General features: G+C 36.7%; 1 protein-coding gene across 1 annotated transcript in view; it reads right to left on the bottom strand.

The window, feature by feature from the left end:
• The window catches only part of LOC110026525 (ubiquitin carboxyl-terminal hydrolase 8), a 62,671-nt gene that overhangs the window by 36,925 nt on the left and 1,109 nt on the right, over positions 1-24,637 (bottom strand). The window contains exons 3-7 of the mRNA XM_020727491.1: positions 24,219-24,345; positions 12,598-12,657; positions 12,410-12,505; positions 1,659-1,979; positions 1,349-1,489 (exon numbers count right to left, since the gene is read on the bottom strand). Coding sequence (XP_020583150.1) covers positions 1,349-1,489; positions 1,659-1,979; positions 12,410-12,505; positions 12,598-12,657; positions 24,219-24,345 — 745 coding nt within the window. The remainder of the gene's footprint in view (positions 1-1,348; positions 1,490-1,658; positions 1,980-12,409; positions 12,506-12,597; positions 12,658-24,218; positions 24,346-24,637) is intronic.

Below are 24,637 nucleotides of genomic sequence, written 5' to 3'. Positions count from 1 at the left end.
CAATGCGAATTGCGGAGATCGGACACGTCGACTCTCCGAATTGCGAAGCCGGTGCGCGCAGAAGTGCGAATTGTGCAGAAGGCCACCCTAAGGCTCGGAAAGTACCTATAGGGAATCCCTTTTGGGTTTCCTCATGTTGGTTTCGTCCTTCTAAGTGCTAGAAGTTGATACCACACACGCGAAACTCCAGAAAGGGACGGAAGCGGGTCGAACTAAAACGAGGCGGGTCCCACTTCTAAGGTTCTAAGATAGTCGCAGGAAGACCCCTAAGGCTAGATCCTAACTCCTACGAGGAATACTAGACCTCACGAAAATTGAGGTCAACACTGCCAAAGTAAAGAAATTAAAGACATGCCTCCTCCAAGGACAGATCATGATGAAAGTAGAATCATTTTCTACAAATCTAAAGGAAAATTGGCCCATAACATTCATCAACTGAATAGGGAAGCACCAACCTTAAAAAAATGACAACAATCATGATCCCATAACAATTCTTATCCGCTCTGAGAAGCCTCATTGGAGAGCAAGTTTCTTTTGAGAAAGCTAACAAACAAACACTTTATTTTAAGAAAAGAAAATAAAATGAAGGCCAAGTTCATAAATCTTTAGGACACAGAATTCTCTACATTGGGTTCTCAAGTATACTCAATTTTCATGCCTACTGCGAGGCATATGCTATGCTATTATAAGAGGTTAAGTTGGTTTGTCTGGATCCAAAAATGATCTCTAGAATCGCCCAATTGATTTAAAAGACACCACCAAAGCTTTTGAGGATCACGACCAAGCTAGTACCAATGCGCTCCACAAAATCAAATTGGGAGAAGAAGACCCCTAGCCAACTTTTGTCAATGATCTTCACTCACATGAGAAAATAAAACAAGAAATATTATTCACTGAATATAAAGATACAATAGTTAGAAACTATGCAATCCCCAACCCCTAAAAAAACCTAAATCCCAGACCCTAAAACATCCTGCATTAGATGACCTTGAGTGCCTAGAAAAATCTGAGCAGAATTTCTCATCCCGAGATTTTGGAGCTCCTTGGAGTTGTACAGACAGTCAATTGAAACAAAAAATAGATGGAAAACTATACAATCTACTAGAGAACCTGCTAGCTATGATTTTTGAGAACTAGGCAGCAACATGGTGCTTTGAGAAAATAAGACTGGTGTTAAAACAAGAAAAATAGAAGTACCAACATGTTTTCTACCCCAATAACGATATATTGTACAGAGCATACTAATCATTATATATGTCTCACCACACAACATGCCACAATATAATTTCTTGACACTGTAAATGTGATTATAATAAAAAAGTACTCGAAATTAAGAGAAATAACTCACTTGAGAATCATGTTGGTTAAAGCCACTAAATTGAGGGGCAAAACGAGCAAGTTTTGCCTTAAAATCCCTAGGCACTACTGGAGTTTTACTAGGAGCCCACAACTTCCTCAACAACTCTCCAAATGCCAAAGCAAGTTCCCCCTGAAAAAATATCATAGTCAGTCAAAAACCAAACTAAGAAAGTATGCATCCAAACAAAAACAGAGAACTCCACACAAATGATCATATTATAAGCTAAACAAATGGTATTTTCTAAAACAAATAGCACAAAAGCCATGTTTCAATAAAACTTCATATTTTGTGAACTTACACCCATCCCTAACGAATTTTGATGATTTATTTCTCTGCTGTAATCTCCAAGAAAGTATTCAACAAGGCTTTGCGTGTGAGCCAAGCATTGGATTGCGCTGTTCATAAAGCATGTGTTTCCAAGGTTTTCTAGACCAGTCAATCCAAAAGAAACATAGCCCTTCGAGATACCAAAATAAAGATCATATTCAGTCTGCATTATGATACCATTGCTCACAACTGAGCCCCCGCAACAGATTTTAGATTGTCGCGCCAACAAGTCATCCTTTTTCCCTTCAGACAACAACTCAGACTGAGCATACAATTGTAACTCTAGAAGATTCTGCAAAGACAAGACTAGAAAAATAATGAAAGTTGGAAAAAGTTTGAGATTAAAGAGGCTACACTGAATAAATTTCTAAAAATCAAGCATGACTTGGAGCTTCTCATGTTCACTTAGTAACAACTTAACTTCATAATAAAGATAAATATCATCTAGAGAGAAGATATGTCTACTGCAGATTCCCAAAATAATGGCACTCTTTAGACCAAAAAGCAGAGACCTAAGAAGATAGTGATAGATACTAAGCATAAATTTCACATGCGGTGTTTTATTCTGCTTAAAAAGAAAAGTGAGGTATTGTTGGCTGAGTGTTAGAATAAAATCAATGTAAACATGAAGTATTACGATTTAATTCTTGAGTTCAAACTTGCATAAAATTACAGGTAAATCCAACAATAACCCTTAAATATTGTCGGATTTGCCTTCGATTTGCATCTAATCTAGCCGATGCAAATACATTTAATTCTTGTAGTGACAAGTCTCTTCTAACCTAGAGAGAATGACATGCTATTAGGAAGAGCATTTTTATAATTAATTTATTATTAGAGATATATTTCCTTTTATTTTAAATTCTTAAAGTATAATTTTGTAATTAAAGGATCTAGATGTTATTTGGAATGATTTGCCTATAATAAAATTTTCCTTGGAGAAAACATGGGACTTTTTCACTTCAGGTTTTCCAGAGTCAAAAGAGAATCCTTCATTTTAGGATGGATTCCCCAAGTTTGAAGAGAAGAGAAGGGGAGCAAATCAAAGTGAAATATGGGGATTTCACGAAAATCAATCATCGCAGCGTCTTTACCTTCACCAAAATCTATCTTGGCCCTACCATTGCCATTTCAAGGGGTTTTGTCATGGGGCACTAAAGGCACCCCCGACGTAGGATGTTAAAGATGCCAGCTGGCTTAACCTGCTGGCAATTTTTCCCGCAGGCCCAGTGGATAGGTCCATGCGGGAGGATTTACAAACTCTGTAGAGGGTCTGGGATATCACCCTTTCTTATACACTCTTCTACTTATGAAATGTCTTTAATAGCTATTTTTTGGAGTAAACCTACCTCCCCACCCTTTCCTTTTGTGAGGGAGTTTCCTTTTTTACTTCTTTCCTTTTCTCCTCCAAGGAGTCTATACATTGCTACTTTTAGAAAATTAGAGCTCAGTTTTTGTTTTTCAAATTCCAAATTCCTATGTGGAGTTGTTCTCCCTAACTAAGATTGTATCCGAGGATGTAATGGTGCTCCAGCTGTATCCTACTCCGATGTGGTGTTTTAACGTCCTAAAACCCATTCTCCGCTCCTCTGGTTCCCTTCTCCCTAGTCGTCGACCACCCCCAGCACATCCTTCCTGTGTACCACCCACTTCCAGCCCTCCCATCCACACCTAGCAGCAACCTGTCCTCCCTTCTCCAACCGTTGAATCTTGTTGTCCAGCCCTCCGACCACAGCTACATCCAGTAGGCCAGTCCAGACAGCCCTCCTTGTTGTCTGGTCACCCCCAACAGCACCCAACATCTCCCCTTTCCTTTCCTTCCACTTTCCCCGTCGCCCCACTCCTCCGACTATCAAATCAGCCACCACCCCTCTTTCCAAATCCCCTTTTCCAACCTACCCCGCTATCTTCGCCCCTTCCTCATCCCTGTACAACTTCGCCAACGCCACCACCGCCCCAAGCCCTCCCCTCCGGCCTTAGCCGGAGCATAGTGTCATTTCTTTCCAATTGTGTTGTGTTGTAGTCCTATTTCTACATTAATAATTTTTTTTTTTTGAGTTTACACTGAGTTGTTACTTCCTCTGGGATCATTTAGTATCCGAGCTAGACCAACTATAATCCCATCCTAGGGTTTACTGTATCCACTCCTACCTAAGCCACATTCACCAAAAATTATTTCTTCTAATTCCTTACCTTAACCATGCCACTACGGAGAGATACACCGAACTCTACCCAGGAAGTGATTCAACAATAAATTCGACATCTGTAACGGAGGCTAGCAGATTTAGATGAGGCTAGCAGAGTTGGATGACGAGACCCGGGCATGATATGGAGAGTCAAATGGGAGGCAGGGACAAGGATCTGAATCCGTTCCACAAGGAAGATCACAATGATAAGGAATATCGGCCAAGTCATTTTGGTATCCAATATCAGAGAAGGCCAAAAGAAGAGGTCACTTATGGAGGCCAACGAGACTTTTGAATCAAGATGGACCTCCCAGAATTTGAGTGTGGCATGGACCCCGATGAGTTTATTGACTGGTTGTAATTAGATGAGCGAATTTTCGAGTATAAGGATGAGCCAGAGGACAAATGGGCCAAGCTAGTTGTCATTAAACTGAAGAACAATGTCTCCTTACGATGGGAAAATATGCAGAGGTAGAAGAAAAGAGAAGGCAGTGAAAAGAAAACAAAATGGGTAAAGATGCAGGCAATGCAGAAGAAATACCCCTCGCCTCACCATCGTCAGGACATGTTTCTGAAACTCCACAACTTTAAGCAGCGGAAACTTTCAGTAGAGGAGTACACAACCCAGTTTGACCACTTGCAACTGAAGTGCAAGATGACAAAGCCAGAAGAACATATGGTAGCCAAATAACTCGGGGGCCCGAAGCCCGCCATTAGCAACATGGTGCAGTTACAACCATACTGAATGTTAGGCGTTGTATAGACACTAGCCTTGAAGGTGGAGAGACATTAGAAATAAAGCAGACCGTTGTCATCATTCAGATCACCACCTTCAGCTAAGCAGTCACCTGCAACATCTACAATCGATAAGATACCTCAGAAAGAAATAACAAAACCAGACAAGGAACGGATAAGGCAAACCAGAATGGGAAGAAGTTAGAGAGGTTGTTCCTCCATTATAGTGCTGACCAGGAAGTGTTTCAAGTGTTATGGTTATGGTCACATAGCCTCCAACTGCCCTATGAGCCAAGTCGGACAGATTAGGGCGTCGTCGAGGAGGTCGACAGGGAATCAGAGGATAGTCCAAAAGAAGAGCTTCAGCTCCATGGAGACGAGGGAGAAGCAATAGTCATTCGGAGAGTTTTGCAGTCTGCGCGAGTATGGGACCTATCCTGGTTAAGGCATAGTATTTTTCACACCAAATGCACCGTCAAAGGAAAGGTTTGCAACTTGATCATCGACAATGGAAGCAGCGAGAATGCACTGTCCAAGCTTATGGTGAAAAAGTTGGGATTGGACACGAAGAAGCATCCCCAGTCATATTCTCTTACCTTACTGAAAAAGAAAAGTTAGATATGTGGAAATCAGCAGTGCCTAGTAGACTTTTCCATCAGGTATCAGCTATGTATGGTGTGACGTGGTTCCTATAGACGTCTGCCACATTCTACTCGGTAGGCCTTGGCAACGATAGTTTCAAGAACACTTATTCTTTTAAGAGGGACAGGAATCGTATTGTTTTGCTACCGGCTAAGGATACAAAAAGTAGGAGTGATAAAAAGGCAACATTAGCCCCCCGAACCACTTTCCTACAATCAGTTAGAGCTGCTGCTGTGACAATAATATTAGTCCTATTTGAGGGAACAGAGGAGGAAAGTAAGGTACCAGTACTATTGCGACCATTACTACAAGACATCCACGATGTCATGACCGAAGGTCTGCCAGAAAGGCTATGCCACTAAGGGTCATCCAACACGCCATAGACATTATACTAGGATTGGAATTGCGAAACCGACTAGCCTACAGATTGAGACCTACAGAGTATTAGGAGCAACAACAACAAGTGCAAGATCTCATGGCGAGAGGACAGGTAAGAAAAAGCACAAGCACGTGTGTTGTTCCCGCCCAGATGGTGCCAAAGGACGGATCGTGGCAGATGTGCATCGACAGTCGTATCATCAAAAAATCACTATCAAGTACTGATTTCTCATACCACGCTTGGATGAACACTTAGTCCAATTACACAGAGCCACTATTTTCTCCAAGATCAACTCACACAGCGGGTATCACCAAATACGGATGAAACCAGCAAATGAGTGGAAGGCCACCTTTAAGCCACGGGGTGGGCTTTATGAGTGGAATATTATGCTTTTTGGTCTATCAAACGCATTGAACACTTTCATGAGATTGATGAACCATGTATTTCGGGCTCACATTGGAAACTTTTTCAAGGTCTACTTTGACAACATTCTAGCATATAGCCGATCAAAGAAAGATTACTTGCATCACCTAAAAGCAGTATTCGAGGTGCCGCGAGCTGAGCAGTTATATGCCCATCCGAAAAAGGCTCACTTCATGACAAGTCGGGTATGCTTTCTGGATTACATCGTATCTAGTGCAAGCATTCAAATGGATCCCATAAAGATAGAGCTCAATATCAGCTGCACCATACCACAGTCGCTCACCAAGCTTAGATAATTTTTAGGGCTAATATCATTCTATCGAAGATTCATTAGGAACTTCAACACCATCACCTTCCCTCTAGCCAAACTTTTGAAAGGGAAGGAGTTTGCTTGGACAGCAGCAGCTCATGATAGCTTTGATGCACTGAGGAAAAAATGTGACTCAGGCGCCCGTGCTAGCATTCCTAGGCTTCAACCAAGTTTTTGAGGTAGAGTGTGATGCCTCTGGCATGGGAATAGAAGCAGTACTGAGCCAAAAAGGACATCCCATAGCCTTTTTCAATGAGAAGTTGAATGAGTCAAGAAGAAAATACAACTTAGAACAAAGAATTCTTTGTCATCGTGAGAGCTCTTGAGCACTGGAGCCATTACCTACAAACGAACGAGTTCACACTTTATGGATCACGAGACCCTAAAATTTCTCAATAATCAAAGCAAACTAAAAGGCCAATATGCCACTTTGTTGGAATTTCTAGGCTCATTCCAGTTCATGCTTAAGCACAAGGCGGGAAGCCAGAACCACGTAGCAAATGTACTTAGTCGTCAACATTTGTTGATCACATCCATGCAGGCCCGAGTTGTGTACTTTGAGGTCGTAAGAGATCTATATAAAGCGGATGAGGATTTCAAAAACATCTGGGAGCAATGTCAAGTGAAGCCAACAGGGCAGTATTACCGATCAAATTGATACTTGTTCCACTAGAGTCAGTTGCACATTCCCAGATGTTCATTGAGAGAGGTCGTTATCTAGGAAGCCAGAGTGGAGGATTAGCAGGTCGCATTGGCAAGAACAATACTCTCGCCCTCATAAGAGAGCTTTTTTTGGCAAAAACTAATGAGAGATGTGGAACGACATGTCATGCAGTGCCAGACTTGTCATCTGGAAAAGAAAAGAGGTAAGAAAGTAGGATTGTACACGCCACTCCCAGAACCAGAGGCACTATGGGTAGACGTTAGCATGGATTTTGTGGTAGGACACTGAGGAACAAGGACTCTATGATGGTTATGGTAGGCAGATTCTCTAACATGACCCGCTTCGTACCCTACCACCGGACACTAGACACCTCTCACATCGTCGATCTATACTTCAAGGAGATTATAAGGTTGCAGGAATTCTCAGGACCATCACCTTCGACAGAGACGTTAAATTCCCGAGCGACTGCTAGAGGACACTAGAGGGAAAGCTAGGCATCAAGCTCCAATTCAACTCAACAGCTCATCTAAAGATAGACGGGCGGATAGAGGTAGTAAACAAAAACCTAGGTAATCTCCTAAGGTGCTTCGTGGGGAAAAATATAAAACAGTGGGATCTTATTCTAGCCCAAGTAGAGTGCATCTACAACCGATCCATCAGCAGGACTGCTGGACACGCTCCCTTCGTGATTGTGTACAAACGCAATCCACTCAAACAACTTGAGTTGGTGCCACTTCTGCCATCTTCAGAATTCAGTGAGGATGCCACAGAATGAGTCCACAATATTCAAAAGCTCCATTAAAAGGTTGGCAAGAAGATTGTTAAGCAGGACCGCAAATATCAAGAACATGCAAATAAATCCAAAAAAAAGTAACATTTCATGATGGCGACCTCTTGTGAATTCTGTTAAAGGAAAGATTCCCGTAAGATCATTCAAGAAGCTTAAGTCAAGAGCGGATGGACCTTTCAGAGTACTACGGAAGCTGAATGACAACTTACAAGATTGACTTGCCCGGAGACTACAACATTTCAACCACGTTCAACGTTGTCAACCTGACACTGTACTTTGAAGAGCCTGGAGCTTCGAAGAATGAGGTCGAAGCTTCCCTAGCCCTGGGATACAGATGCGAGGTGCTGAAGGCGCCACTGACACAAGGCGTTAAAAACACCAGCCGTCTGAACTGACTGCCAATTTTTCCAGCAAGCCCAGTGGATCGTTCCAAGCAGGAAGATTCGCAAACTCTGTAAAAAGGGTGGGACTACCACCCTTCCTTATGTACTTTTCTCCATATGGAAAAATCTTTAATGGTTATTTTCTATAATATTCCTACCTCCCCACTCCTTCCTTCTATGTGAGAGTTTCATTTCCTACTTTCCTTTTCTCCTCCAAGTGAAGTCTATTTATTGCTATTTTCAGAGAATTAGGGTTCAATTTTTGATATTTTCAAATTCCAGATTCCCGTGTGAGAGTTTTTCTCCCTGATCTAGGGTTTGTATCTGAGGCGGTGGTGCTCCAGTTGTATCATATTCCAAGGTTTTGTATTTTCCTAAAATTCTTCTCCGCTCCTCTAGTTCCCTTCTCCTAAGCCGCCGACCACCCATAGCACATCCTTTATGTGTCGCCGCCCACTTCAACCCCTCCCATCCACCTATCAGCACCCTGTCCTCCCCTCCCCAGCCGTCAAACATTGTTATCAACCCTCCGACCACCAACCTGCATCCCGTCGACCACTCCAGGCAGCTCTCCTTGTTGTTCAGGTTACCCCCACCAACACCCAAAATCTCCCCCTGCCTTTCCCACCACTTTCCCCATCGCCCCACACCTATGACTATCAAATCGGCCACTACCCATCATTCCAAATCCCCTTTTCCAACCTACCCCGCAACCTCCACCCCTTCCCATCCCCGTACTATTTCACCAATGCCACCAACACCCTTGGTCCTCCCTTTCGGCCTTAGCAGGAGCGTAGTGTCGTATTGTTCTTTCCAGTTGTGTGATGTTGTTTCCCTAATTCTACATTAATAAAGGTTTATTTTTTTTGAGTTTCCGCTGACTTCCTACTTCCTCCGGTATTAGGTTCTTTACCAATATCTTGCAACAAGAAATCCAAAATAGCAGCAAGACAAATTGTTTCAAGTTCAGCAATCATATTGGAGTTCAATACTTTGCCAAAATTGATTCCAACACCTGAAATCAATATAATAGTAGTTGTTCAGTGGCTGTTTCCAAATTTGAGAAATGTCGTCCAACTTTCTTCTAGTCCCAAGTAATCAAAATCAAGGCAGAGTCCATCCCATTAATTTTCTGAGACCATTTTGAAGTCCTACATCATAGAAACTCAAGAATCCTAAAATGGCAATCATGTTATTCATCAAGAAAAGAACTCAAAAACAGGTTCTGTTTTCTGATAGTTTTTTCTTGGAAACAATAATCTACCTAACTTCTTGTTTCATTAATTATTGCAGGTTTGCTATCCAACCATGTTCGAGAGCAAGAAAAACCAGCAGCCAACTGAATTACTGCCATCTATCAGCATCTAGAAGTGCAGACCAGGAAACTTACAACAAGATTTTGTAAGAAAGCTGCTTTGATAAAGGCATTTCATGAAGCCTAAGGAAACTATTAAGCTAGATTCAAACTTTTGAACTAGATTGTCTAAGGAAACATTCAAGTTAGGGGATTGATGGCCAAACAAGAAGCAAAAAAGGCATGATTGGTTGGGACGGATGTAGTTGTTGTGGTTATTGATTGTGATGAAGTCTTTTAAGAAAAAGTAGTTCCTTGCGGTTTCATTAGGTTGGTTAAAAAAGAAAAATATAATTGCATTATTTCAAATTAGCATTCTATGGCACAAAATTTTGCAGCCTAGAGTGTTTAGCCTAACCAAAGTTCACTGAAAGTGAATGAGAGTGAGATATATTTGAAAACTTAAGTATAAGAAACTGGTGTCTTCACAAATATCATGAAATTTTATATTTTAAAAATTTTAATAATTTTTAACTAAAGCTTAATAACAGAAAAAAAAGTAAGATGAAATATGATCTCATCAAAAATTTAGTTTATGTGAAATATAATAAAGCCTTAATTGGCATATACAATCGTATTGTTATTGATCATATCTCTTTAATTAATATAAATGATGCCAATAAATAGCTTTACAAAAAAGATGATGAGACAAATAAAAATAATAAATTAGTTATTGGAGAGTAATTTCTAACATAGAGCACTCGCAAAAATCACTAGCATTTATGAAAAAAGCCAAAATATTTAAAAGCAATCTAAAGGTCAAGAGCATGAATCTTCGTCTAAAGTTAATAGTTTTGCAATTAAATATGAAGATAACAAATGAAATATAGAAGATAATGATGATACTAATGACGAAAATAAGAATGTTTTGATTGATGATAATTCTTTAGATGACAACTTTAATTTTTTATAAAACTCTTAAACTTTTAAAAATTTAAATTTATGTGGTTGAGCAGTTGAGCAATTAAACTTAAGCACTGGTCTTGTTGATGTTATTATCATGATGGTTTACCAATTAATTTAATAATCTTTTATATTTTTATATGTTCTTTATTCATAATTTTTTAATAATTTATGTGATCCTTCAAATAGATGCATTGCGTGGTACTTATTAACTTCATAGTGACCTTTGGGCCATGTTGCATTATTCATAATTGATAAAAATGCAAATAACTAGACGTGTTCACTTAAATCAATTAAGATGCTTAAAAAAATAGTGGAATCGTGCTAAACAAACCAAGTAGGTTCTTCATTACAAACCTTTTATTATTTCATGCTTTAATGTTCTATATTCTTAACTTTTTCATCTTCTTTATATTTTGGTCTACATTAAATTGTGTGAATAGCTTTAATCAAATATTTTACATAATTGGACTATAAATTCTTAGCAAGAAATCTCACTATCAGTTGTGTTTATGTGATCACAGGACTTTTGTCTCCTCTTTTTTTTTTCTTCCTTTCTCTTTCTTTTTTTTTTTTTTTTTGAGAGCAATCACTTAATTCATGCAAGCTTGGATTTCTTCTATATGCTATTTTGCATCATTAGTAGTAAGAAATTTACTGTGACATATAGCTTGTTTCTATGAGATTTTGCAAAACAACATGAGCAACTAGTTTACAGAACATTGATCCATAAAATCAAATTTTTTTTTTTTCATTTCTTATTAAATTACGTTAGTTTTTTTGTGTTAGAAAAGCTAACCATCTATAGATATTGCAACACTCTGCATGATAACATAATCAAAGATCACAATAAAGCAGTTGCAAGACTTCTCTCAGAAACAGTCCATGGTTGCAAGTTTAATTTGTTGCATATGCTAAAAATACGAACTAGATAATAATAAAATTGCATAGCTTTTTGTAGCTCCAATTTTCTTCAACAAACTTCTCGGAGTCTTGTAATGCTACTATATCATGTTTAATCATCTTCGAGTCAAAGAAAATGTATGAAATGAAAATATAGCAAAAATGATATTTCTATTATGCATGTCTATGACAACTAATCAATAAAGGCATGAGGGCAGAGAAATGCCCAAGAGGTAACTGTTACACTCAGATGGCACGAGCATCTGCAATGGATAAAAATAATGTTATTACGTAAAAAGATATAACTAAAGTGAAGGACTGGGAAAAAAGTGGTATTAAGAAAAAAAAGAACAGCAGATAAAAGAAGGATTTATCCAGACTATAAAAAAAACATCAAATGCAACTCAGTAAAAATTAGTTCAAAGAAGGATATATGCATCTAGCCACACAAAGCCCATTAAATAATGTTAAAGATAAATAGCATTCAATGAAAATACATCCAAGGAACGAAAATATGTCCGTCCAATCAAATCGAACATGTCCAGTGCAGAAAAGTGAACAGCAAGAGTTGAAAACAGGAGCTTCGTTGAATCCAACATCCAGCTTCATAATATCTTTCCATGATCAAACAGCAAAATAAACACCATTTCATTTGAAACAATAAGAAAGTAAGATAAATAAAGTCATGCAACTGAAAAGCTTTAATCTTTATTCCATCCATGCACGTTATCAAGGGTAACGTTTCCCAAGCCAATATTTGTTTCTTAACTATCAGGATCCTCCATGTTGACAACCGCAATGATGAACTACTAAAGAAATGTGAAGGTTCTATTATATCAAAAAATATGAATGTTCTATAATATCAGAATAACAACTATACAATTAAATAAATAATAGCAGCATTAAAAAGCATGAAACATTCAGTTAGTATTCAAACGAAGAGGAATAAAAACCTAAAAACAAAACTGATGAACAATAAAATTTACAAAGGAAAAGCTTTTCTCATGGAAAGTAAATAAGTGGTAACAAGTCATTTAGATGATTTACTACCTCCTGATCTAATAGCCGCTGACCATCTTGCGGCAATCTGTTCCATTCATTCATCAATATAAGATTTGTTTGTCCAGAGAAATCACAAATGCGGACCTAATCACAAGATACCAAACTCAACAGATTTTTCATCAAAATTTTGTCGTTTTTATTATAAACAAACATTGGGATTTAGGATGGGAAAATACCATATCAGACTCAACAGAAAAGATCTTGCATGCACGCTTATAACTTTCAACAGCGTTGTCCTGCAATCGTCTAGAATAGTTATAAATTGAGAGGGAAAACAAATCCTAAGTCAATAGTGCATGAACAATATCCAAGTTAATATAGTCAAGAATTCTCAACATCTTTTTATTTTTTTTAATATTTTCTGGTGCTCCGTCGCATGCTCAACAGCTTTATGTTTCAACATATCGCATTACAAGGCGTGCAAAAACTATTAAAGACAAACTTCAGATAGCAACATTAAAGATTAAGAAGTGCAGAATTTAGGAATATAGTAGGATAATCTTATTGATATGAAAAAGGAGGTATAAACATAGATAACATGACTCCTAACATAGGAAATATATAAAAAAGGGAAAACATACAAAAAGGAAATATATAAAACAGAAAGGAAATAGATAAAACAGAAAAAATCAGGAAAGAAATTAAATCAATGTGAATAACTTGTAACACTCCACCCAAGTTAAAGCATAGATGTATATCATGTTCAACTTGAATTTGAACTCGTCAAACAACTGCCGAGGACGATTCATCATGAGAATATCTGCTAGTTGGTCAGTAGAAGGGACGAATGAAACACAAATTTCCTTGGAATAAAGTTGTTCCTTGATAAAATGACGGTCAATCCTCATATGCTTGGTACGATCATGTTGAACAGAATTATGGGTAAAGCTGATGGTGGTTTATTGTCACGCAATAGCTGCAAAAGAATGAAGATCGGCATACGTAACTCATGGAGCATGATGTGCAACCAGATAGCTTCACACACTCCTAGGGACATAGACCGAAGCTTGGCTTCTGGGCTGCTACAGGAGACCACGGCTGTTTTTACTTTTCCATGTGACAAGTTTTTCTCACACGAAAGAGCGGTAACCAAAGGTAGATCGGTGATCATGGGCAGACCTGGTCTAATAAATGTTCATATAAACTACAACTGAACGAGAGGTGTGACGAGAAAACAAACCTGAGCCTGGAGTGCCTTTCAAGTAATGGAGGATCTGATATATAGCGGTGAGGTGGTGCTTGTAGGGATCATGCATAAATTGACTCACAGTATCAACGGCATAACAAATCTTTGGGGCATAAATGTGCTAGGTAAATGAGTTTCTCTACTAGGCGTTGACAGTGTGTCTTATTTACAGGAACTACACTAGGAACATCTGCCTACTTCTCATTGGGATCCATTGGAACTAGATACCAGTTTGTAAAAAAGTAGCATTATCTCAGTCAATTAATTTGTCACATATTTGCGTTGGAAAAGGCTAACGCCCAGAGAGGGCCGAGTTCCTTCCATACTTAGGAAATACCTGAGGTCCTTCATCTCAAAAGAAGCAGTCAGGATGCTTTTGAGAGGTTCCGAGGCTGGTCGGTCATCACCTGTGAGTACAATATCATCGACATAGATGATGAGGATGGCAAGTCGATCTTCAGATGAGTGGCAGAAGAATATTGTGTGACCAGATTGGGCCTGAGAGAAACCATGACACAACTTGTGTAAACTTCTTGAACCACGCCCGATGGGATTGTTTCACTCCATAAATAGAATTTCATACTAGACAGACTTGTCCACGAAAAGAAGTTGAGTCAAAGCCCGATGGGAGAGATATATACCTCCTTTGCGAGATTGTCATTAAGGAAAGTATTCTTGACATCGAGTTGCAGTAAGGGCAAATCTAGATTCAAGACAAGAGATAATAGAACCTAAATGGTGCTCAGTTTAGCCACCGGAGTAAACGTCTCCTTATAGTCAACTCCATAGGTTTGTGAATAGGTTTTGGAGACCAAGCGCTTTGTTGCGTTCAAAGGATCCATCGAAGTTAAATTTGGTGTTGAAAATCCACCAACAACCCACTGTTTTCTTTCCTCGAGGAAGACCAACAACATCCTACACATGATTTCACCGAAGGTCATTCATCTCATCCAATATTGTCGCCTTCCAGAAAGGGTCCGCCAATGCTGCCTCAATAGTGGATGGAAGACAACGATCTATCAAGAAAGTGACAAATGCTTTGTAGGTAGGTGTTAAGCTGTGAAATGAGATGTATTTTTCCATGGGATAAAGAAAGTATGCCTGATGGGGTACCTCATTGTTAGAATTCACCTCCTCATTCAAAGCAGGAGGAATTCCCGGAAGTTGAGAGAGTGTCATTCAAGGGATGTCGGTTGGAGTGGATTCCAAGACCAACAGCGAAGCAGCGGGCTCAAGAGTAGGGGAATTGTGACAAGTTTCAACCGAGGGTTTGGTACGACAAGTGTAGACACGTAAAGTGAATAGAGTCGATGTTGTTCTGGTTGGTGGCGAATCTAGCAGGAAAGAGGGTTCCTCAAAAAGAGGGGAAGTAGGAATATGTGGAACATCCAATAAATTCGGAAAAGGAACAGTGTCCAGAAAATCTAACTCCCCATACTTGAGGCAATGTTATGGACGTAGGGAACACTTTCAAAAAAGGACACATCAGCACCTACATAGAATTTATTAGTGGTAGGATCAAGGCATCGATAGCCTTTTTGAGTGGTCATATATCCGAGTAAGACACATTTGATTGACCGGAGATCAAGTTTATTACGAGTCGAGGCTGGAGTCTAATGTGGAGAAGAACTGATTAGTGGGAAAACACGACATCAAGACTACTAATGGAGTTCGGAAGTTGTGGATTTTTAAGGGGACAATTTATGAGAGATGTGGCGGTAATGACCACTTCATTCCAAAAATGTTTCAGGACATTAAATTGAAACATAACGGAACGAGCAACTTCAAGAAGATGTCGGGTTTTCCACTTGGCTACCATATTTTGTTGAGGAGTATCCGTACAGAAGCTATAATGGAGGATGTTCTTACCAAGAATTATCCCAGTATAGAATTAAAAAAATTTAGGATCGTTGTCAGTCTTAAGGACTTGAATAGAGGTTTTGAATTGGGTCAAAATGAATAAGTGATAATTTTTTAAGGTGACCACCACTTCAGATTTGTCTTTTAATATATAGACCAAAGTCATCCGAGTGTGGTCATCAATCAAGGTAAGAAATTACCTTTTATTGGTGCAGCTTGAAGTTTGAGAGGGTCCCCATAAGTCACTAAGAATCAGTGAAACGTTAATTTTTCGCTAAATGACAAACCTCACATTTAAAATTGAACAAACTTTTATTAGTAAACATCAAATGATATAATTGTTTTAAATAGTGAAAATTTGGATGACTCAAATGACAATGTAAAAGTATAAAAAGACATTCAATGGAACGGAAAAACTACAATTATGGCATTGAGTCTGCATTATCAATGCCTTTTTCTTGGAAGAAGTACGGCTCGGCTACCCGCTTAACAGTTCAAATCATCATACCCGAACAAAGATCTTGAAAGATACAAACATCGAGAAAATAATAAGCAATGCAATCAAGGTCATATGTCAACTTACCGACCGACAAGATGTTACACTTCAGTAAAGAAACATGTAATACAAATCCCAGAGTCAGCCCAGCTATTAGAGCAATAGACCCTTTACCCGCAATAGAACAATAGGAGTCAGCAATTTTAATAGTATATCTCCTGGAGCACAAAGAATATGTCGAGAATACTTGTGAAGACTCATTCATGTGTTCCGTGGCGCCTGAATCAATAATACACAAACTAAAAGTAAAAGCAGTGAGTGACATAGAAATGTTACCTTGAGGAACATGGGAAGTCGACGGGCCAAAGGAAACCTGACAAGATCCAAGCAGCTTAATTAAATGTTCCATCTGACTCTTAATGGAGTATGGTGATTTGGGGATAGTCCGAGTGGGGGGCAGTTACACGGTCATGGATTTTGGGGTCCCAGAGAGTCCCCAGACTTCATCGAGATTTTTTTTTAGGTTCGCCGGGAATTGGAACACACGATCCTTCCACAATTTTTTGAAAGAGAAAGATCTGTGAGAAAGTCCTAAATGTAGTAGTAGTAGTATAGACTGTATTACATCCATAAGACAACCAAATCATCGTAGTACCGTGTCACAATTTTTTATCCTTGTTTCGCCTCGCTGATCTTCTTAGTAACCTTATAGAATTGGCCAGAATTGCTTACGTCCAAGTAGGAATCGCAAACATCAGTCCAGAGGGCACTAGCAGACAGAAAAAACATATTGGAACTGCAAATCGAGATCTCCGTGGAATTAATCAGTCATGACATGAGCATGGAATTCTCCACTTCCCACATTGCATACGTCGAGTCAGTCTTTGGAGGTTCACGAATCATACATGCAAGATGGCCGAATTTACCTTGACCTTTGAAGAACAATGACACAGCTTGAGAATATTGGAAGAAATTAGAACAATTGAGTTTAGGGGTGGTGATCAGGAAGTTCATATGATTTGCAAGTCCTCCTGTCTGCGAAGGGATTGTGGTCTGTGTCGATCCTCCGGTGGACTCAAGTACATCGTCGGAAGGAAGTCGGCGGTGGAGTCCACCATGATTCCAACCAAGCCAAAGGTGAGGTTGGGATGTCAACACAAAATGATTCTGACATCAGAAAATCTGGCTGGGAAGATCAACGATAGAATGCCCTGTAGGCAGCAGTTCTGGAAGGAAAACAATGATGAGCGGGCTGAAAGGTAGGCCCTATTGGCGGGAGAGTTAGCTGGCTGGTGGTGAAGCCTGGCAGCTGGAAGCTCTGGTAGGAGGGTTTAGCGGCAAAAGCCCGTTGGGAAGCATCGATAGGAGAGCCTGCAGAGAAGCCAATGGCTGAACCTTGCAACGAAGGGATCGTCAACGGGAGGTCCTGCATGAAGAAGGGGCCAGCGGATGAAAAAACTATAGGAGAAGGCTTGCAGGAAGTTCTAGCGGCTAGGGTGATATCCCGGCGGCAGCTCGGGTTAGATCCATAGCTTTGATACCATGCAGAATTTAGAAATAGAGCAAATAATTTTATTAATATGAATGGGAGGTATAAATATAAATTACAAAACTACTAACATAGAAAAGATATAAAATAAGAAAGACATTCAAATAGGAAATACATAAATCAAAATATATAAATGTACAAGGAAATATATAAAATAGAAAATAAAGGGAAAAAAAATCATTGCTAATAACAAGAAGAATTCATAAAAGTTACATGAAAAGTAAGATCTTGGGGCTGAAAAAACTAAAATGGCCAAAAGAAACTGGGCCTAGAAAAGCTAACATGAATCAGAAAAAACACTCACAAATAGCAAAAGCATACTAGTTTATATGTGAGATTTTAAACAAAATAACTTGCTAAATTTTACGTTCTATCATTAATGAATGATCATTATAAGTTAATCTGCATGGTGTTTGCAGCAATTTAGAAAGTGTTTGCAGCAAGATATTAAAAAAATAAACATTTTCAGTATCAGCTTCATATGAAGGGGATTTATTATAAATGTTTAAAGCATAAGCATCCTGTATGTCACACAAAAAATGAGTTTAACTAGAGAAGCCCAAACGAGAACAACCATAATACTTAAAAATCGAAAAAAACTTTTTGACTAAATTGACTTAAAATTTATTCCCAAATTTCGCATATAACGCAAAAGATTAAAATTGTTTTTATTAAATTCTATGTATACAAGTACGCATATTGGCTTATATAATTTAATTTTGTATCTTAAGCTTATTTAATTTTAAAGTTCTATAAATTAAGTTACAGTTCATTGGACTATTGTCCCGTAGCAAATCACTTTTTCCCACTTATGGTAGATTGCAACAGCGGATAAAGTAAGGACTGGTCGTGATGGTTTGAGCACATTACATTATCATAAATATAATACATTTTGTGATTAAAATCTAATTTCATACTTTCATCTAGAAATCGAGTTGGTTTAAGGTTGATAGGATCAAGTGATTAAATGAATTTAATGCTTTGATATAATGCATGTTAATTCCTATAATTATATTGAATTTGTTGATGTATGCTTGTAGAAGTTTTTTTATACTGAGAATATTTAATATGCAAAATTATCAAGTAGTCAAATATATTACACACATTCATCCATTTAAGATAATCATATATTATTTTCCAATTGTACAAGTTTTGTGACTTATCATGCATGTTCAAGTAATTAGATATTACTTCACATGATAATTATGTCATAAACACTTGTTGATAAAAAATGATGATGGCACTCATACCCAAGCTATGTAGATTTTAAGCGTTTATGACAGTGATAGTTAAAGAGAAAGCGATAAAAAATCATGTCATATGAAATAGGTTAGCCAATTATAAAGTCATACACAAGGAGGGCAAAGATGCTTAAAAGATGAGACATAGTGGAGGCCGAAAAAAAAGGTTCTCAACTCCAGATAACTACCATGTTAGAGTATTCCAATCTTTAGTGAGAAGTCATTTGATACCTACTATGTTGGAAAAAGTCCAACCCTTATTAAAGTTCTTATAAGCCAATGGACTAGGTGATGCCTATACTAATTATAAATGTGTCAAAACCTAGACATCTATTATATAACCCTTCTAAGACTATAAAAAACAAGAATGAGAGAAGAAACATAAAACTAAAATTAGAGTTTTGATACTAATATTTGACTAGCATAGTGTGTTGAATGATTTATATTTCATTCCTTTTAGGCATTTATGTATAGTGCTTAAAACTGAATTTTTTACTTATTCACTTACCAAAACATACTTTGAATAGATGATTATTGCACTAATCTAAACATATTTATGGTTATTAATACTCACGTCCGTTTAAATGATCAACATGGCATATTAGTTTTTTCTTATATTTTAACTCTGCATTAGAATTCTTTATCCCACAGAGATTTATAGCTCACCAAGTATTTGTCATATTATTGTTTCAAATAAAAAAAAATAACAGGTTCAGCCATAGAAAGGTCATCAAGATTATCCTTCATCATACTGTTTTGGGTTTCATGATGTAAATCAAAGACAACTAATATGTGTTAATTATTTATGATGTTGATTTGAAATTACGTAGTTTATTTTAAGAATAATAATTGCATCTGCTTTCCTATGAATTTTTGTGTTGGATCTATTAGATGATTGTGAGAATGAGTTTTATGTTTTGTAAAATCTCATAAACAAGTTTTTTAACCACTTGACTATCTGGGTAAGAGTAATGTTAGTGGTAAATGTAACTAAGTGAGTTGCTCGAATCTGCCACATTTTCTGCTTGACTAAAAGGGGTCAAAATACTGCATTAAAAAACATCACAAAATAAGTTGCTAATTAAGATGGAAGAAGTAAAAGAAACAAATTATCATGTAGATATGATAATTGCCAATCCATTGTCAAACTTTGTGGAAATAGTTCACGACAACAACAGCAACACCTACAAATAAAGCCTTTATCAAACAAAGTGGAGTAGGCCATGTAAATCTTTTTGCTCCCTTTTGCCCTATTGAGTGTGTTATTTTCATTTAATTCTAACAAATTACGATCATTTTTTATACAGCATGCCCAGTCTTTTTAAATGTACCTCTACCTTCCTTAGCATGAGTCAAATCTAAAACATCTATTTTCCTAACAAGAACATCAGATGGTTGAAGTTTAATGCGATCAAACCATTTAAGGTGAGTCTCTCTAACATTGTCTGCCACTAGACCTACTCCAACCCTTTCACGGATAGATTCATTTTGTATTTTGCCTCCAAGTGTAAAGCCACTCATCCACCTAAGTATTCTGATCTCAGCAACACTTAACTAAATTTTATGCTTCTATTTTACAGGTCAACAATTTGCACTACAAATTATTGCATATCTCACCACCATCTTAAAAAATTTTCTTGTAAGTCTAAGCAGTATTTTTCTATCACACAATAGACCTGATATATTCCTCCACTTTAACAATCCAACTTGAATTCGACTAATAACTTACCCATTTTCCAAAAATAACATCCACATTTCTATCACCATCACTTTGAACAATAGACCCGAGATATCTAAAAAATTCACTCATTTTAATGACATGATCACCCATTGTAACAACCCAGTTGCTAGAATTAGAGTGCGTTTGGGGCAGCTTATTTGCCGCTTGTGCGTTTTCAAAACGCCGTGAAGGCGTTTGTTTCGAGCATTTTGGGTGAGTTTCAGAAAACGGCATTTTTAAAATGTATTAGACGCCGAACGTGAATACTACCCCGCGTCCCGCGTTTCTGTCTCTCGATCGCGATACTACCCTTGCTCCTCCGATTCATCCTTCTACCCCACTGTCGACATGAAGGACCTGGCGAATCTATTCCACGATTCTGACGCTGCCACTCCCACACTCCCGCCGCCATAGAAGAGATCTTTCTCTGCTCTCTCCTTCTCATCTCAACCACTGCAGCGACCGCCATGGCAAGCACCGAGAAGATGGGGCCGATGCCGACTCTTTGGAGGCTCGTGATGCCCTAAACATTGTGCGTGAAGCTGCGGGCGAGGGGGACGAGGAGTTTCTCATTGAGGGAGATTCCAAAGCTGAAATTACATTGGTTTGCAGGATTGTTGCTTTGTCAAGCCACCTGTAATGAAGGAAGGTTATTGAGTTTTTTTTGTTTTAATTAATGCTGCTTGTTAAATACTTGTTTTTTTTTCCCTTTTGATATATGAAGTTTGTGTCAGAGTAGTTGGAACTTGAAGAAAAAGTTGATTTTTTCCCCTTAGAAGAGGATTATATGAGCATTAGCTTTGCAAAATATTAATTAAAATATATATATATATAATTAAAAGCTAAACAACTTATCCAGAACATGGCATAATGGTCATTTATCTAGAATCAATTGTTTTCGAAACGCAAAAACCAAACATCTAGTCAGCTTATCAGGAGGAGTTGTTGATCAGCAGATTATCATGATAAGCTGCTTATCTGGATAAGTTGGATAAGCTGCAGCTGCCCCAAACAGACCCTTATTATTAATAAAATTATATTTCATGTATTCAATTTTAAATCTAATTGAACGAAAGCCTTTAAACTCAAAAGTTGACCTTGATAAGTCAAATTTTTCCTGAACTTTCTCTCTCTCATCTTATCCACAAGAATGATATCATCAGCGAAAAACATACAAAAAAGAACATCCTCCAAGAAATGGTCAGTAAGAACATCCATAACTAAAGTAAAAATATATGGGCTTCAAATCGCCTTTGTTGTAATCCAACCAAAATAGAAAGATACTTAGTCAATCCTCCTTGTGTTCGAACACAAGAAACAACTCTATTATGCATATCTTTAATGATTTGAAAATAAGAAATATTGACAACTTTCTTTTCTAGAATTCTCCAAAGTACATCTGTTGGAACTTTATCATAAGCTTTTTTAAGTCAACCAAAATTATATGTAGATCCTACTTATACTCTCTATACTTTTTCATCAAACCTCTCAATAAATGTATAGTTTCCATAGTAAACTTGCTTGAAATGTCCAACTAATTTTGAGAAATTTTTGTATTATAGCATTGTTTAAATTCAATTATTTTCTCCCATAATTTTAATATATGACACATTAAGTTAATTCCTTTATAATTCACATACTATTGTGTCTCCCCTTTATTTTTGAAAACCACTCATCAGACATACTTTTAATTTTTCAAATAATATTAAAAAAATTTTAAGCCAGGAAATTCTCAAATCTCTTAAACATTTCTACACTTCCTTTTGAATACCATCAGGCCCTATTATTTTTTCATAATTCATTTTCTTTAAAGCCTCCTCAACTTCTATTTTATTAATACGACGGTGAATATAACAAATTTTGTTATTATTTATGATATTAAGATCAATAAAATCAATCGTATTTTCACAATCTTTATTGAAAAATTTATTAAAATATCTAATCCATCTGTTAAATATTCACATCTAAAAAAAGTATTTTTTTTTTATCTTTAGTACACTTTATTTGAACTAAATCATTATTTTTCTTTTCTTTTTTATGGCTAGTTTATACATAGATCTTTCACCATCTTTAACGTCTAATCTATTATAAAAAATATCAAAAGCAAAATTCTAGCATCACAAATAATTCTCTTACTCCCTACAGACTACCTCATATTTTTATCAATTATCCAAGCTTTTATATTTCAATCGATTTTTTATAACAAAAATTATTACTTGTTATCTTTTTTTGCATATTATTATTCTCCCACTAACTATTTTTACTTACAAGAATTTTTTGTATTCATTAAGAACATCTTTTGCAATTTATTTAATAGTACTCATTATTTTATCTCATAGAATATTAGTTTCTTCATGATCATTCCAAACCCTAAAATTTTAAATTTTACTCATAAAAATAATTTTGTTATGTTTTTTAAGTGACTCCATCTAATTTTATGATAATATTTTATTATATTTTTTACTTTGTAATCATACATCTTAAAATCAAAAAATCAATAATCGATGATAGCTATTTTAACTTTGAATAATCTTACAGTCCTTACAATCTAGACAATCTAAGTTTCTCATAAGAAAATAATCAATTTATATTTTATTAAGTCATACTTAAAATTAATAATATGTTCATCTCTTCTCTTAGATAAAATATCATCGATAACAAACTCATAAGCTAAAGCAAAATTCAATATAGCTCTGATTTCTTTATTAGTCACTCCAAAATCATAGTCACCATGATGATTTCTAAAATCGTCTGCCATTTTACCAACATGTCTATTTAAATCTCCTCGTACAAAAATTATTTCTTCAAGAGGTATCATTTTTATTAATTCACTAAATCATTTATATATATATATATATACCTAGTTCAGGAGCATAAACACTTTTAATATTAAAAACCATAGAATCAACAACAATCTTTAGAGTTATCACATTATTTCTAATTCAACTAATTACAACATTATTTTTCGAACTCTTCTACATAATTGCATGTACATCATTTCTAGTACGACTCTTATCTCAATATAAATGTATAAAATATAAATTATCAATCCCCGTAATATTTTTCCAACTCATTTAATTTCTTAAATGAAGAAGATATTTATTTTCCTATAAATCATAATATCTACTAATTTCATTAATTTACATGAGAGTACTTATATTCCAAGTTTTTTTCCTAATATTATTTTCATAGACTAACTTTTTTTGTCTACATCCGTTCATAATGTGGGAACTATTGCTTATTTAACACTTGTCACTGTATTCAGGTCATACAATGCATCACTTCCAGATGACGCCCTAGAATTGACACAATGATTTAAAATATTAATATAATAACTTTTCGATAAAATTTTTATGCTAATTGCCAACTACCTAACGTAACCCTCCACATTTCGCATCCGGAGCTTTAGAGCCGATAAAATACTTTACAAAAGTCAATATTTAGTGGGAGAAAATATTTTAATTAGATATATGATCTTGTCATTTGTTTGCACCCATAGCTTACATAGAAGCAGAAAATAAAGGCAATGATGTTACACTTCTGTTCTTGATAGAAAGAGAAAAGAAATAAAGATTTAAGATCCCAATCACAAACACAAACAATAAGCATTCAACGAATTACAAACTGTATACAGTGCATATGTTATAGAGTGAAAATGGGGATAAAATAATACCATTGAAGGCAACAATATTATCATGAACACAACTTCGCATGTGGCTAAAGTATTATGGATAATAAGTCTTACCTTCTTGCAGATCCTTACTGTCATTACACTTGTTTCTCTTATGACAGAAATTCTAAGCTTTAAAGGATAAACATCAACGGATTCATCCTCAAGGAAGACTAGGTTTCCACTGTTTGCAGCTCTGTGCCTGCAGAAAAAGGAAGCATTTAATCCAAAACTTAAGCAGAGTGATTATTAAAATGTTTAGTTACTCAAAGGAACTTCTCAATCTGATAGATTGAACAACAGACATTAAATTCACGGAGAAAAAAATGAAATATTTAACTGACAGTTAAGCTATCTGAAACTTCCCACTATGTAATAAGATTCAAATTTGCAAAAAGCACAAGCAAGAAATCACAGGCAAATGTTAGTTAAAAAAATGGAAAATTATATCAAACCATGAACTTCAAAAGCTATACTCCCTGCTGTCCTGCTGA

Source organism: Phalaenopsis equestris, unplaced genomic scaffold, assembly GCF_001263595.1.
Source record: "Phalaenopsis equestris unplaced genomic scaffold, ASM126359v1 Scaffold000375, whole genome shotgun sequence".
Lineage (NCBI taxonomy): Eukaryota > Viridiplantae > Streptophyta > Magnoliopsida > Asparagales > Orchidaceae > Phalaenopsis > Phalaenopsis equestris.
The sequence above is the reverse complement of the archived record's forward strand: the minus strand, read 5'-3'. Positions and strand labels throughout refer to the sequence as shown.